We start from the raw sequence: 12212 nt of genomic DNA on the forward strand, positions 1-12212 counted from the left end.
GTAAATCTGTCCCTCAAGATCATATGCCCTTCTGAGAGTGGCTCCCAATTATCATCTTCGAACTGGAAGGAGATACTGTATCTTGTTGGGGGGAGGGTTCTGAGGGAAAAAGAAGAAATGTTAAAAGAGAAAAAGAAATGAGATCATTCCCCAATTTGGGACTTCATGTATAAATAATTTAACATAAGGATTGAAATGCCTTCCTTACAAAATGTCAAATGTAAACCAGAGTTCAAGGGAGGGTTTTGCTCCTTGAAATCCAGATAAAATGGGCTCACACTTTATTTATTAATTTGTTTATTTTGGCTGCGCCGGGTCTTAGCTGCAGCATGCAGACTTCTTAGTTGCAACATGTGGACCCTTAGCAGCAGCATGCACGTGGGACCTAGTTCCCCGACCAGGGATTGAACCCGGGCCCCCTGCATTAGAAGCACAGCTGAGTCTTACCCACTGGACCACCAGGGAAGTCCCAAAATGGGCTCAAGCTTTAAAAATCAATCCATATCCAGTGGAATTCTGCAAATGAATGCCAGTCTCAAGGAGTGGGAAGAGTTGGAAGGTTTACATCTGTTTTCAGGCCCCTGCTTCTGGACAAGATCTCTCTCTTCCCTACCAATTAGACCCTAAAGGCAACAGTCTAATTATTTCATCCTCCCACCCTAACCCCCACAACACTACTCAGATAAAACTTTCCTGAATGTGGAGAGCATGACTGAAGACTTATGCTCTAAAGACTAAAGCAGAGGAGGGGCTTGCACTGTAATAACAAAAACATCTTTAAATGCAACAGCAGACACCACCATTCTTAAAATGTCCTTCCTTTACTCCACTGTGGCAGAATTTCAAGAGCTCTTGTACCCACCTAGATCCAGTCTCTGATTGCTGATTTCTCTCTCTTCTCTCTCTCTCTTCTGTTCTCCCCACTTTTATCAAGGGCCCTTTTTTTCTCCTTGTATCATGATTGAAAGCAGTGTAGTGACATTTCCTTGCCTGGGTTCAGGTTCCTGCCCATGAGGTCTCACCTCTATCAAGTGCACACTTTTCCAGGCAAAGACGGTTCTCTACCATAAAAGTAAGTCTGGTTCTTCTCACCCCGACTTCTTTCTATAAATAGTAAAAGAGAAAACTATGCAAAGTCTTAGCCCAGATCTTGGAACATTAATTTCCTTTCTCAAAGATGCAAAGCACAGCACTAGGTACTATGTGCTACAAAGATGAATGGAACTTCTAACTATAAACAAGGCAGAATATAGTAAAGTCTCTAAGACAGACGTTCAGAAGACCAACGGCATATGCTGTTGACATGACCAAGAAGTCGCTTCTGTGCTTATGTACCAGGTCCGTGACCACAGACTCGGCAAGTAGCTTGCCTGGTGAGCTCGCTCCACGGAGCCATCTCTGCAGCTTCTCAAACACCCCCTCCAGCGCCCTTTCTCGCCAGAGGGGTGAAACTACATCTCCCGACAGGCCGCGTGGTCCCCTTCCTTCCCCCCTCTCCAGGTTCCGAGCCATGGCAACGGCGTGACGTGGGGTTACTGGGAGCTGCGGGAGCAGCGGTAGCGGCTTCAGTTCTAGGCTACCCGGCCGCCCGGGCAGGAACAGAGGGAGAGGAGCTACCGCCCAACGCCGCCCCTGCGCTCGGGGGCCCTGAACCCGCCCGGCTGCCGCTAACCTCCGCTCTTCCTCTGGACTGAGGAGTGCGCAGCTGGTATCAGAGCCGAGAGGGCAAGGGAGGGCAGCGCGCATGGCCTCGGCAGGCGCGCGGCGACTCCCGGCCGGGACGCGCGCGGCGGCCAGGGGCTGCAGCGGCCTCTCCCTGCGCCCGGCCCCGCCCCCGGTCCCTCCGCGACCGCCGGTCCCAATGAGGTGAGAGGGAGATGCGGACGTCGGGGCTGGAGCTAAAGGGGTCGCCCAGGACCCCGAAGTTGCAGCTCTCGGTGCAGGCACGGCGGGAGGGCAGCTACGGTCATACCTTGGGGTCTAATGTAGAGCTTTAGGGAATGCTTTTGCAAGTTATTCGCGAGGCAAAGTCTTCGAGGTGGGTGCCCAACCACTTCTTGCCCCTCGCGGGTGCCCTGGCAACAGCGGGCTTGGCGAAGTCCCGGGGACTGTGATGCTTCCTGAGAGTCCTCGCTTTCAGCAGTAGGGTAGCCTCCAGTCAAAGGCACCTGGCACATCACATGCATCCCGCTTTTCCCCAATTCCTCCCCCGGCACTGTCCTCCGCCGCCCTCGACCTTTCGCACTCGTGACTGCTTGGCCAAGGGAGCCTGGCGGGCTGCAGCAGGTGCTAGGCGAAAAGCTTGTTTGGACGACCTTCCTCTGGGATGCGCCCCTCTTCCCCTTCACCTGGGAATGGTTGAGGAACACAAGGAAAGAATCGTAACGTGTCTCTCCTTTCCTTTTGGCCTTAGATTTCTGATCTCCTGCAGCCTCTTCTTGCCCCGGGCTGCCCAGGTCTTGGCGGCTGAGGCTGGCTTACCTCCCAGCCGTTCCTTCATGGGCTTTGCTGCCCCCTTCACCAACAAGCGAAAGGCTTACTCCGAGCGTAGGATCATGGGGTGAGCATCCCCTCCTGTCCAGCAGCCCTCCACATTCACTTTCTCGCCAAACAAAAAGCATGTGCAGGCTGGAACGTAAGGGTAGCCATAGTGGGCAAGATCCCTGGCCGTCCCATGCTTCCCAGCTATATTACTGATCCTTTATCCTCCTCTGCCAGCCTTCCAACCTTAATTCCCCCCTTCCTGGTTGCTGTGCCTGTGCATTGTGAAACATGACTACAATTGGACAATAACATAAGACAACAGGATATTATTTCTCTGCTGACCTGACTTTAGGTACTCTGAGCACAATATGAGTTAACACTTTACTGAGCACTTACTACTGCTAGCAGGCTGCTTAGGTGTTTTACCATAGATTTTCTCATTTGATCCTTTCAACAAACTTACGAATCAATTACTATTACCTATGATTCACAGAGGAGATACGGAGACAGTAATAATTTACCTAGGGCCACACTGTCATAGAGCTGGGATTTGAGTCCTTTTGTGAATCATCAGTAAAATCGACCTCTGTTCTCCCTAGATGGTCTTAGCATCAAAATAGTAAATGCAAAAGCACTCTGTAAACTGCAAAACTTAAGGTAACACTAACGTCATGGAGATTTGCACATTTGCTTTTGCAAAGTCATTTATCCAGGCTTATTTGGCATCTCTAGTTCCTGAAGGTGCATGATTAGTGGGCATGGGGGGGAGGGTGCCTAGAGCAAGGAGGAACGTCACCCATCTGGCAGTTCCTTGGCCTCTCTCTGATTCCTTCCCCTAGGTACTCAATGCAGGAGATGTACGAGGTGGTAGCCAATGTCCAGGAGTATCGTGAGTTTGTGCCCTGGTGTAAGAAGTCTTTGGTGGTATCCAGCCGCAAAGGTCACCTGAAGGCCCAGTTGGAGGTTGGCTTTCCACCTGTTATGGAACGTTATACTTCTGCTGTTTCCATGGTCAAACCTCACATGGTCAAGGTGAGGCCTGTCTGGGAGGGATTGATCAGGAAGTTTTTTGTGTTCTCTGGCATTTTTACGTTTAAAGGCTATTGTGGCTTTCCTTGTAATGAATTTTTATCTCCACGTGCCAAATATTTCCCTAATAAAATATTAGGAGAGGAAAATGGCTTTCAATTCCTTCTTATAGCCTCCTATACCTGATACAGGTTTAATTCCATCATAATATTGTTTAACTACCTGATTGTCCTATTCTAGGCTGTTTGCACCGACGGCAAGCTCTTCAACCACTTAGAGACCATTTGGCGGTTCAGTCCTGGTATTCCTGCCTATCCCCGAACTTGCACTGTGGACTTCTGGGTGAGTCAGGAGGCTGTATAGCACAGGGCTACAATTGGGTTGTGGGGGGCTCAGCTGAGGTACTGTGACAGTTATTTCACAAGTCAATGACACTCTTCACAGGTCTGAGCTTGTATCAAACTTGTACTTTATACTCAGTCCCAGGGCCTTTGAGGGGATCTAATGAACTGGAGCGGGAGGAAAAGGCACTGAATAGTATCCTTGCATTTGGCCAGGGACTATCCAACATGGTCTTGAAGAGTTTCTGTTTCTTACCCATTCCCAGATTTCCTTTGAATTTCGTTCTCTGCTGCACTCCCAGCTGGCCACCATGTTTTTTGATGAGGTTGTCAAACGGAATGTCACTGCCTTCGAGCGCCGGGCAGCAACCAAGTTTGGTCCAGAAACAGCCATCCCCCGTGAACTGATGTTCCATGAGGTGCACCAAACTTGAGGCAAAGGATTGTTCTCTAGCCTCACCTCTCCTCTCCCTCCTCACCCAATTCTCTTATTTATTTCATTTAGCTCCTGCTCCAATCTGAGAGAAGAGTCTATGTTCATAATACTGTTCTTCCACTCAAACTGGGCTCTAAGCTGGCTGGAAATGCTGGGGGAAAGAAAAGGCAGGGAAGTATGGAAAGGAATGCTTAGTATGGAAAGTAGTATGGAAGTATGGAAAGGAAAGTATGCTTAGGAAAGGGTCAGGCTCATCTTGACAGCCCATATGCCTGATGCCTGCAACCTTCTCACAGTGAATTATAATCAGGACTGTATGGTTGTCTCTGAGCTCTTGTCAAGGTGCCTTAGTGTCTGACCAGGGGAAGCCAGCAACTTTTCTTAGGACTGAATAAACTGAGTTCCTTTCTCTGACACAGAGCTACTGGGTAGTCAGTAACTTTGCCTGCTCTTGGTGAAGGGGCAGGATAAGAACCCTGATAAATAAAGGGATATTTGCTTGTGGCAGGGGATGAGGAGGGAGGTTTACTATTTTTAATGCCCTCAGCCCCTCAGGAGATGCCTGAGATCTGGCCCCAGCTTGAAATCTGTATGACCTCACTTTAAGAATAGTTCCATGCTGCCTGGCTAGTGGAGAGCAAGGGGCTTTCTCCCCATCATTTCCACAGGGGGAAAGGAGCAAAAGAGCACTGAACAGTTATACTCTTGGGTTGTACCTTATTCTTCCACTCCTGAGTTTTTATAAAATTTCAATAAATTAATTGTGACAGTATGAATTTGACTTTTATATATTGCTTCTCAGGGGAATAATGTAGCTATAGTAGAGTAGTAGAAAGTCATGGCTTCCTTCCCTAGGGGAGTGAAGGTGCAAGAAGTCCTCTTGGACACAGTGTCCCTGCTAACTATAGTAGCACATTCTACAAGCCAGGACCTAGTACCCACTCCCTTGTCTATTTATAGACTTTTTCAGAAGGTCAGTTGCAGCAGGAGTCTCAGGACAGAGTAATCTGGTCTCAGACCTCCCATATAACTGATGCCCTCCAGACCACCTCTTATTCTGGGGGATCCTTAAGGGAAGCTGCAAAGAACTGGCATTTCACGAAGTACCAGAGCCCTCTAGAGGCTCAGATCCTGAGTCAGCAGTTCTACCTTCACTGCCCTTGGTATAGTTTGTTCCTTTCACCCAATGGGCTGGACCAGCTTCCTTGGATTAGCCACATAAGCAGTTGTGACGTCTCAGCTACAGTCCTTGAGTGTTCTACCTTACGACAAATTTAGGAAGGATAGGGGCTAAAGATCAAGGACTTCTAACCATGAAGACAGACAGCAATCTCCTTTGGAAATCTCATAGGGAACCTGTCTTCTGATTAGCGTAAATGAATGCCAAACCTACCTCAAGATAAAAAAGATGCACAGGATAACATAACCCACCAAGTCCAGGATCTTGCTAGCCAGAATCCTTACCTCATAATAGAGATTGTCCCAGGCCTTATTTACTAGGCTCAAGCATTGTTAATAAAAACATTTATTTTGCATTTTATACAGAACAACCTGAAGTCTGCATCATGACTTGACAGTTACCCAGGGGTTTACAGACAGTATTATCCATCTCAACAGCGTGGTTCTGGGGATTTGGGATCCACACAAACACAGGCAGGAGTTGCGAGGGAGGAAGGGGGCACAGCAGGAGTGTATTTTTAATCCTTTCTTGAAAAGAAAAGGCAGTAGAGCATTCTGAGTCACTGGAAACCTGTGCATATGGGGCTTCTAAAACAAACACTGTACTGTGAGCTCTTGGGGAAGGGGCAGGATAAGAACCCTGATAAATAAAAGGATATTTGCTTGTGGCAGGGGATGAGGAGGGAGGTTTACTATTTTTAATGCCCTCAGCCCCAGTACCTCATATTCAAAGGAGACCATGTCCAATCTCATTTCCCTGTTCAGAAAGAGGTGCTAGTACCCCTGGGATCAGGCCATGAAGATATCATGCTGGTAATTCCCAAGTCCCTGTTCTACAGCCCACAGCATATTAAAGGGGAAAGAAAAAAGGTCAGAGGGTAGTGGCTTGTGTTCCAGGGAAGTAAAAAGCTTAGTTCATATTAAGCACTGATAAAGCCAAATAATGGGAAAGACCACAATATCATACAGTGCTGTATACAACCTGCTGAAAGAGGTCTCTAGTAGGGACCAAGAGGGGAAGGTCCACAGCAACCTTGGCTTGAGGTGCAGCAGGTATAGAAAATCTGGAAAGAGGTGAGTATTCAAGTAACAAGGAATAGAACACTCCCAGATCTTAATTTCAATGGGATAATTTAAAAAAGAGAAATAAAAATCAAACACGGGGTGCCAGTCACAACAAATACCATGGCCTTTATGATCACCTGGTATCATTAAAAACAAACAAACAAAAAAAGCCAAAGCATAACCAATCGGTCTTGCTAGGAAGTGTCTGTGTGCATGGGAGAGGTTAATGGGGCTTGGTACAGGTGACAATCCAACATGATTCCTATGGAAACAGAAGGGGCAGGGTCCTGGTTTGCTGGCCTATTAAGGGGTGGGCAGAGTAGAACCAAAAGCTCTGCTGAAGTGACTGCAGATTCTCTGCAACCAGCTTTGACCTAGGGAAAGATCTTACTCTGGAGATTGGGTGGGGGCACGGGTAAACCTAACCCGTACCACATGCATTAGTCCTGGTCATCCTATAGTTGATGGGCAACTCATACCAGGCCGGGGAAAGGAGCTGGTTAGGGAAAAAGGGGTTACTTTTCATCTTTTAAAATCTTAGTTAATATCTTAACCTCAAACTTATCATCAGTGCCTCAGATACAATTTAATCTTAAGTCTTTAGAAGCCCCCTGAAACAAAATTATACTTTTTTTTTTCTTTAATATCCCTCACTTTCTGGTAGCTAGTTTCCTCCCAGTCTTCAGTTTCACCCTGACTTAGAGTCCACAAACTTCATCAGACCGTCTGTGCTCATGGACTTGGGCCTCTCTAGAGGGAAGCCTAGGGCTCGGCTCCAGATGAGCTGTGCTAATACACCCAGTGCCCGTGATACCCCAAACAGGACTGTGTAGTAATTCATCTCCGTCATGCCATAGTACTGTAAGGTAAAAGAGAAAAAAGTTTTGTTAAAGGCCCACAGGTAGTGGCATGTACAAGTCCAGATTGATTAAAAGCCTTAACCCAGTTAGCCTTAAATAGAAATGACTGGGAAAAGTATAGCAACTGGATTCTGAAAGGAAAGCACCCCTTTCCTCCAGCCCACACCTCCCCCACCATAGGCAAATTTAACAAAAGCGTAAGGAAAGAGGTGTGAGAGTCCTTGCTCTGACTAGGGAGTTGATTTTGTGCATGGCAGAGAATAGTAAGGTTTGGTATAAATTAGAGGAAAGCAGGGAAAGGAGGACTCACCTGGAGCAGTACCCCACTATGAGCATCTACATTGGGCCAAGGATTCTTGGCCTTGCCCTGCTCTAGGAGGACATTGGGCACAATCTTGTACAGCTGAGCAACCAGCTTAAACATGGGGTCCTGAGGCAGGTGTTTCAGAGCAAACTCTCGTTGACAGGTATATCGTGGATCAGTCTTCCTTAGTACTGCATGGCCATAGCCTGGGACAACCTGCAAAGGATAGGGGGGGAAAACCAGTTGTATTCTCAGGTAGAAATTTTTGTCTTTTCTGCATTTTTTAGGGTAGACGAATGGAAAAAAAATCTCCTCTAATTTAGGGAGTTATCTCATTCTTTTCTCCTTCATTCTTCCAAATTATAGAACTTGAGTCTTGGCTTCTTTCCTAGTTGCTAAGCATCTCTGCTTACCCGTCCTGAGTTGAGTGTGTTCCAGATATAGTCTCGTAACTTCTCATCTGACACATCTTTGCCAACTTCCTTCTGTAGTTGTGTCAGCCAGACAAGTACTTCCTGTGGGTAAGGTTTGGAGAATAAAAGAGTGTCAATGCATATGCCAGGAGAGAACGCCAGGATCAGAAACAAAGCATGGGAGTAAGAAAAACACGGAGCAGGAGAAGAAAAAGAACAGTCTTACCTGATTTGCCAGTCCATGCAGGGGCCCTGCCAGCCCATTCATGGCTGCTGCGAAGGACAAGTAGGGGTCTGAAAGGGCACTGCCCACCAAGTGGCTGGTATGGGCACTTACATTGCCACCCTCATGGTCACTGTGGGGAAGTAAGAAAGGAGAATCAAGGCCAAGAGAAAGGAGAAAAAAGGGGCAGATTATTGAAACACAGTCCTTGCTGTTCTCTTATTGTCACATACTAGCCTAGCTATGGATTCACACCAGCCTATAGCTAGTCACTTATACATACGCTCTTGTAAGAGATGTCCCAATCTTATCATCAGCCTTTGTTCACTAATCCACAGGGCTGGAGAGGTTACTGCTTGATGATGCCTGGCCTGCGTGCCAAGCTCCCTGACTCTCACTGCAGCTTTAACAGCAATGGCCAGAAGAGGGAGCTCCTGGAAAGCCAAAGGACCTGTCTAATGTGAGCAGCTAGTACCTTTTCCTAGCCAGAAGCACTATCTTACCCTTAGCGTGGTTATGGTAATTTTTCTAGACCTCCTGACCTTCTTTACCAGACCCCGATCTTGCCTTGTACCATCCCATACGCTGTGTTTCCATCTCCTTGCTGCCTACCACCTGTTAAGGAGTTTGGGTTTTTTTGGCATGCTGCATGACATACAGGATCTTAATTCCCCGACCAGGGATGGAACCAACGGCCCCCTGCAGTGGAAGCGCAGAGTCTTAACTACTTAGCTACTACTGCCAGGGAAGTCCCAAGGAGTTTTCCTTAATATTCACCACCAATCCAGGCACCTGGTGGCTATGGTTGCTGGGTCTCCCTCACCTGTGGATGGTGAGGTACAAGCGCATGAGCTCCGTGAACTGAGCGTCAGTATAGCCTAACATGTTGGTGAAATTGTGGGACCAGTCCAGCTTAGAATCAATGGCCCCAATACTGCTGCCCTCTCGATAGAGATTCCGGTAGATCTTTGCTGCAACACAAGGTAGCTTTGCAATCAGATCCATACAGTCTTCATAAATCAACTGATGGGGAGAAGAGGAAAATGGAGAAAAAAAGAAGAGGAATTATCAACAAGGAAGAATTAGGCAGGGATGGTGTTTGTTCTCTATGGACTGGGCTATTTGGATTGATGATTCTATGCTGGGTGATTATAAATGGAGTATAACAACAATGGCCATTTAACTGAATAACTGTTATGACCCAGGCACCGCATTAAGGGATTTATACAAACTATCTCATGTATATTAAAACATTATTCCCAATTTTTTCCCATTCTACAAAGTATATAATGACCTCCATTTTAAAAGGAGAACTGAGGCTCAGAGCATTCAGTTAAATGCCAAAGTCAGATTTTGAACCCTTATATGTTTAACCATGATCTTTTCCACTACATGACATTGCATTCAAAGAATGTGCTACGACACTAGGTTTTTAATAATTCTATGTTCCATCTTTCAAGGAAAATTCACCATATATGCCAAGGGTCAAACAGTGGCATTCAATTGTTAGTTATGAACAAAGGCTTCCATTTTTTAAGCACTTACTATATAACAGGTACTGTGCTAGATATATTATTTTCATTTTTTTCTTTTCTTACAATAGTCCTGTAAGGTAACATAGCCTTCATTTGTAAAAACTGGGGCACAAGGTTACCCACTCGGCTAATAACCATCATCTAGCTTAAATAATTATTAACTCATGGCCATGCTTGTTTCATCCATACCCTTACTTTCCCCTCTCATCTCCCAAATTATTTTGAGTGAACCCCAGATATCATATATAACATGTAAGTATTTAAGCATGTATCTCTACAAGATAAAGGTCCTTCATAATCGAAATCACAAAACCATTATCCTACTGAAAAGAATTTAACAATTCTTCAATATCATTAACTATCTACTCAGTATTCAAGTCCCCCCCACCTCATTCATTTATTATAAAGCTCCCCCTCATTTGTCTGTTTCACTGAAAATAGCCCACATTGCAATTGTATGACATGTCTCTGAAGTCTTTTTAATTAATTTAAGTTCCCTCTTATGCTGTCCTTTTTTTACTCTGCAGTTTATTTGTGGAAAATCAGATCATTTGTCCTGTAGAATTTCCCACAGTTTAGATTTTGCTAGTTATATACCTGTGATGTCATTTAACATGTCCCTCTATCCACTGTATTTCCGACAGACTGATAGAGCTAGAGGTTTGAGCAGATTCATGTTCAATTTCTTTAGCAAGACTTTTTTTTTTTTTTTTTGCGGTACGCGGGCCTCTCACTGTTGTGGCCTCTCCCGCTGCGGAGCACAGACTCTGGACGCGCAGGCTCAGCGGCCATGGCTCACGGGCCTAGCCGCTCCGCGGCATGTGGGATCTTCCCGGACTGGGGCACGAACCCGTGTCCCCTGCATCGGCAGGCGGACTCTCAACCACTGCGCCAACCAGGGAAGCCCAGCAAGACTTTTTGATGAATAGTGCTGTGTTCATTTATTAAGAGAAACATATAATATCTGGTTGTCTTTTTGTGATGTTAATAGCGTGCTCAACTTTTACGTCTCAATTTTATCTTCTCATAGGGATTTTCTTTTAGGGAGGGCGACAGGGTTTGAGTAGTTTTTGGGTTTTCTTGGCCACGCTGTGAGGCTTGTGCGATCTTAGTTCCCAGACCAGGGATCGAACTCGTGCCCCCTGCAGTGGAAGGGAAGCATGGAGTGCTAACCAGTGGACCGCCATGGAATTCCCAAGTTTTTTCTTTTTCTTCTTTTTTTTTTGCAGTACCTGGGCCTCTCACTGTTGTGGCCTCTCCCGCTGTGGAGCACAGGTTCCGGATGCACAGGCTCAGCGGCCATGGCTCACGGGCCTAGCCGCTCCGCGGCATGTGTGATCTTCCCGGACCAGAGCACGAACCTGTGTCCCCTGCATCGGCAGGTGGACTCTCAACCACTGCGCCACCAGGGAAGCCCCCAAGTTTTTTCTTTTAATAACAAAAAAATTCAGGAATTCCCTGGCGGTCCAGTGGTTAGGACTCGGTGCTTTCACTGCCAGGGCCTGGGTTCAATTCCTGGTTGGGAAAGATCCTGCAAGCCATGAGATGCGGCCAAAAAACAAAACACAAAACGAAACAATAAAAATTTCTACTTTCAGTCACAGTACATTGAAAGCGTGGAGAAAATACTTGCTGAATGACATTACATTGTGCTGTCCTATCAAGCTAACTGGCTAAATGTTCCTGTAAGAAGTCATCAGGTTTTGGTAGTTTTGTTGGAACAAAGAACAAAATCTATAATAACTAGCCTAAATGAGATAATCTCTGTGAAGTCATCTATTACTCAAGCACTCAGTGAATTTTGTCAATGCCACCAAGATTCAATGAGAATACTGCCAAAATTAAAAAGCTACTTGAAGCAAGAAGTACTTAGCTAACACTTGCAAGTTCTCAGGAGATTATTTACATGATAATCATACTATTAACCATACCTTCTTGCAGATTCACATCCCCCAAGGAAGTAGGTTATTTCCAGAAGCCTGCATCAAGGATATGCAGTTCTAAGGGACCTGGATTCATTAGCAGAATGCCAAGAACAAGATCCTGGGCTAGGCAAACTGTTATCTGTGGAGTATGTACTAACTTTTAAAATCATTTGTAAAGTATGAATGACCACAACATAAAGAAACTACAAAAAGAGGACTGTTTCAACTTCTACCACTGAGGATGAAGTTTATAAAGCAGCAAGTATCAGACCAGGTATGACAGTGTGGAATCTTTACCCTGCTTTTTGTAGTGGTAAAGCTGTACAATCAAGTGGTTAAATAAAGAAACAAACACACTGACAGAGAACGCCTCCTTATTTCTTCTTCTTCTTTTTTTTTTTTTTTTTTTGTGGTACGT

The 12212-nt window shown here is 45.9% G+C and overlaps 2 protein-coding genes across 2 annotated transcripts in view; one reads left to right on the forward strand and one right to left on the reverse strand.

The window, feature by feature from the left end:
* Positions 1 to 1517: 1517 nt before the first annotated feature.
* Positions 1518 to 5062, forward strand: COQ10A (coenzyme Q10A). The gene is made up of 5 exons (XM_027106658.1): positions 1518 to 1866; positions 2414 to 2560; positions 3324 to 3516; positions 3754 to 3855; positions 4121 to 5062. The coding sequence occupies exons 1-5, from the start codon at positions 1745 to 1747 to the stop codon at positions 4286 to 4288; spliced, it is 732 nt and encodes a 243-aa protein (XP_026962459.1). The 5' UTR covers positions 1518 to 1744; the 3' UTR covers positions 4289 to 5062.
* Positions 5063 to 5797: 735 nt separating this feature from the next.
* Positions 5798 to 12212, reverse strand: part of CS (citrate synthase) — a 28915-nt gene continuing 22500 nt past the window's right edge. The window contains exons 7-11 of the mRNA XM_027106657.1: positions 9158 to 9357; positions 8338 to 8467; positions 8112 to 8213; positions 7705 to 7914; positions 5798 to 7393 (exon numbers count right to left, since the gene is read on the reverse strand). Of these exons, the coding sequence (XP_026962458.1) occupies positions 7223 to 7393; positions 7705 to 7914; positions 8112 to 8213; positions 8338 to 8467; positions 9158 to 9357 (813 nt within the window). The 3' untranslated portion in view covers positions 5798 to 7222. The remainder of the gene's footprint in view (positions 7394 to 7704; positions 7915 to 8111; positions 8214 to 8337; positions 8468 to 9157; positions 9358 to 12212) is intronic.

This window comes from Aethalodelphis obliquidens, unplaced genomic scaffold, assembly GCF_003676395.1.
Source record: "Aethalodelphis obliquidens isolate GAN/ISIS:26980383/991018 unplaced genomic scaffold, ASM367639v1 scaffold8, whole genome shotgun sequence".
Lineage (NCBI taxonomy): Eukaryota > Metazoa > Chordata > Mammalia > Artiodactyla > Delphinidae > Aethalodelphis > Aethalodelphis obliquidens.

Excerpts from the sequence above, each read along its gene's own strand:
- COQ10A (XM_027106658.1), top strand. The coding sequence starts at position 1,745 with ATGGCCTCGGCAGGCGCGCGGCGACTCCCGGCCGGGACGCGCGCGGCG. Across the intron at positions 2,561-3,323 it reads TCCGAGCGTAGGATCATGGG|GTACTCAATGCAGGAGATGT; the intron begins GTGAGCATCCCC and ends TCCTTCCCCTAG. Across the intron at positions 3,856-4,120 it reads CTTGCACTGTGGACTTCTGG|ATTTCCTTTGAATTTCGTTC; the intron begins GTGAGTCAGGAG and ends ACCCATTCCCAG.